We start from the raw sequence: 3365 nt of genomic DNA, 5'->3' as shown, positions 1-3365 counted from the left end.
AGCCAGTTAATTATTTAAATCTGGCACCCAGCAAAGAGCTATCTAAGTAAAACGGTTTCATTACAAAGGACTATTTCAAAGATATCTTCTCCATTAAGAGAGTATTTTCAACTTTTCTGATACCCATAATTTGTGGAATTACCTAACCAAAAACCCCTCCAAAGAAAAAAGAAACTTAAATTACTACTGGTGACTGCAAATTTATGAATACGATCTCTCTGAAAGTTATGTGGCTGGGTCCCAACAATTTTTAAAGGTTTACCTGTCTACTGAAATAGTATACTCAAATCTGCCAATGTGAGTGTTCCATTAACATGGAGTTGAGGAAATATTTTGCTATGGGTAGAAAGTAATTTAAAGATAAAGCAAACGATGGAGATGAAAAATCATGAATATCCATTGCTATGATATAGAACCTTAGGGAACAAATATTAAGAAAGTCTAATCACTTTTTCCACATAATCCTGAAGACAGAATGCTCAGCAAATCTTTAGGTTCACAGATGAACAGAAGTTCCTTTGGGTAGTAAAATGTCCAACTGGAGGATATGAAACACAAGAAAATCTTTAGATCCCAGGTGGTGGAGTAATAAGGTGGTAAGTTTCACTGGAAACACATATAAAGTAATGTATTCCAGGGCAAATAACTCAAGTTATCATGAACTAGCTTTTGGTTCCAATACAGGCATAAATCTCTCATTCTTTCAAAATCCACGAGAAAGGCATCAAAGAGAAAGATGTCAGCAAACCATTTCAAAGAGGAAGAAACTACCAATGAACAGTTGGTGGGGGTTTATCAGGGAGTGTGGAGAAGGCTGGGGTAAGAATTTTTTTTTTTTCTTTTTCTGTTGACAAATTCTAAAAGTACTCCACTACAGAGGATTCCCCCCCCCCAACCACAAACCTCTCCACCTCTGAGCGAAGCACAAAAGAGCCCCTATCTTCCACACTACCCAAGAGAAAGCATTGAGGCAAGCAAGCAGAATCAGTGGGAGTGGAGGAAGAGGTGTGATCACCATTATCTGTAAGATTCCTATGGTTACCCTCCACTACACCTTACCCCACCCCCAAATGATTTTGAACTTTCAATTTCTGAGTAAGTTTCCAAAAGTACAATAAGATACAGGGCATACTATGCTCTAAGACAGCATTTTAAGCAGGGATTTTAAAAGAAGGCAGACTATGTTTGAATCCTCCTCTACCACTTGTTAGCTGTGATCTACGGCAAATTACTCAATCCCTTGGCGTTAGCTTCTACATCAAGTAAGTAGGATTACCTCCCTAGTTGTTATAAGGAGTAAATGAGTAAATATACAAAATCCTTACAGGACTACCAGACATAAGTAACTGCTGAATAGTTATAATGTATTATTAATATAAAACCCACCTTTTATTTTTAAAAGTCCTTGAGCAAGTGTATATAATCTGACCTTGCACGGCAAATCATTTACCTTAATGAGGCCATCTCCTTGGGCAAAGCATGGGTCCTGCACAAAATCAAGCACCTGAAGTGTCAGTTGATGCCACAACCTGAAAAACATAAGGCTCTTAAGACCTATGAACTAAGACCCTGTCACAGACACCTTCAGCCTTGATGGTCCTATCACATAACAGATATTAGCCAGTTTCTACTGTGAAACAGAAAGAAAGCTAATGCAGATGCTAATAAACCGAGTTCTTTTCTTGGCTCTGCTATTCAATGGTGATGTCATTCTGGAGAACATCTTTTCAGATTACCTCAAAGAGTTACTGTGAGGTTTGACTGAACACAAGTATTTGGAATCACACGTACATAAGCTGAAATCCTGGCTCTTCTACTTAATAGCTGAGTATCTCAGGGAAGAAGCTTAAAGTGAACTTGTTTCCTCCTCTGTAAATGGGATGAATGAAGGATTAAATGGGCAAATGAAGGGTGCCTGGGTGGCTCAGTTGAATAAGCATCTGACTCTGGATTTCGGCTCAGGTTGTAAGTTCAAGCCCTGCATTGGGCTCTGTGCTGTCAGCTTGGGACAGCACAGAGCCTGCTTGGGATTCTCTCTCTTTCCTTCTCCCTCTGTTCCTCCCCTGCTTGTGTTCTTTTTCTTTCTCTTTCAAAATAAATAAACTTTAAAAAACTTCTTAAAATGGTCAAATCAATAAAGCCTCTGGAAAAATGACAGTACATTCGAAACCAAAGTCTAATTTTTAAGAATGCAAAAAAGAAAAAAGGAATTAAAAGCTTTGAAAAATACAAAGTGCAATTATTTCCCAACACTAAGAATTTTCTCTCAAAAAATGCTAATAGCAGAAGACCACTGAACATCATCCAAACATGAATTCATTTTCTATGTAAATAGCATTATGCTCAACTCTAGGATTCATAACAGGGAAGCTATTACAGGAGGTGTGTTCTCTTGTGGAACAATGCTAGCAACTTATTCTGGTCATTTAAAAAGAGATTAGTGCTAAGCAACAGACAATTTGTTATAAAATTCATCTTGTTTCTAAACAAACCCAAACTCTGAGATCTCCTTAGGGGCACAAAGCCCAAGATGAAGTGCATTGGTAGGTAGGAACCCGGGAGTGGGGAGAAGGGGCTGAAACGCAGAGTGTAAGCAGCTGCAGAATCAAAAGGGGGAAAAAACTCAAAACTGCACTCGGCTCTGGTTTCTCCGCTGCAGACCGCTGAGAGACGGCGCAGACGCGGTCACACGATACCACGGCAAAGTGCAAGACACCAGGATCTGTTATCCGAAATGGACGGCAGCCTGACCCTGCAAAGGTGTTTGTTTGACTGGCATCAAGAGTGGAAATCCTTTAAAGCCCTGAACCTTTTTAAAAGAGCAAGGGAAGGGGAGTTCAGAAACCTCAGTCACAGTCCCTGAGTCAGGAAGGCAGGGAACCTTAGGCCCCAACACCTTGCCTATGGCTTTTTCCCTCAGTCATCGGGGGCTGTCACCCCGACTTCCTCCTCAGCCTTGCCGCTCCGGGCTACTTAGCGCACCTCCCCGGCCTAGACTGCTCCCACTCTCCCTACAAGGATCCGGGCACAAGTCGGTCCATCAAGGTCCCGCACCTCCCCCCGTAGCCCCCTCGCTCTCCCATCACTGGGGCCCCCGACTCCTCAGCTGGGCGCTCACTTCTTCGTGTAGAGCTCCTCCAGACGGTGCCACACGGCGGCCTGGCCGGGCCCGGAGCTCTGGCTCTGCTGTAAAAAGCCAGGTACGTCCTTCATGACTGCGGGAAGACCCTCGGACAGCAGCACTACGAAGGCGTCAGCGCCGCGGGGATGGCCACCGGAAATGCTCACTCACTTCCGGCGCCGCGTCGCGCGAGGCAGGCCGGGAGCGTCCCCGTGGCCTGCGGCGCCCGCTGGTTGTCAGGGTA

The 3365-nt window shown here is 43.5% G+C and overlaps 1 protein-coding gene across 2 annotated transcripts in view; it reads right to left on the bottom strand.

Moving 5' to 3' along the window:
- Positions 1-3278, bottom strand: part of PSMD13 (proteasome 26S subunit, non-ATPase 13) — a 14023-nt gene extending 10745 nt beyond the window's left edge. For both annotated transcript variants that reach the window (XM_077752913.1, XM_077752915.1), the window contains exons 1-2: positions 3119-3278; positions 1451-1529 (exon numbers count right to left, since the gene is read on the bottom strand). In XM_077752913.1, coding sequence (XP_077609039.1) covers positions 1451-1529; positions 3119-3213 — 174 coding nt within the window. In that variant the 5' untranslated portion in view covers positions 3214-3278. The remainder of the gene's footprint in view (positions 1-1450; positions 1530-3118) is intronic.
- Between the last annotated feature and the right edge of the window lie 87 nt (positions 3279-3365).

The sequence above is a fragment of the Crocuta crocuta genome, unplaced genomic scaffold (genome assembly GCF_008692635.1).
Source record: "Crocuta crocuta isolate KB4526 unplaced genomic scaffold, BGI_CrCroc_1.0 scaffold4561, whole genome shotgun sequence".
NCBI lineage: Eukaryota > Metazoa > Chordata > Mammalia > Carnivora > Hyaenidae > Crocuta > Crocuta crocuta.
This window is presented reverse-complemented; position numbering and strand designations above follow the sequence as displayed.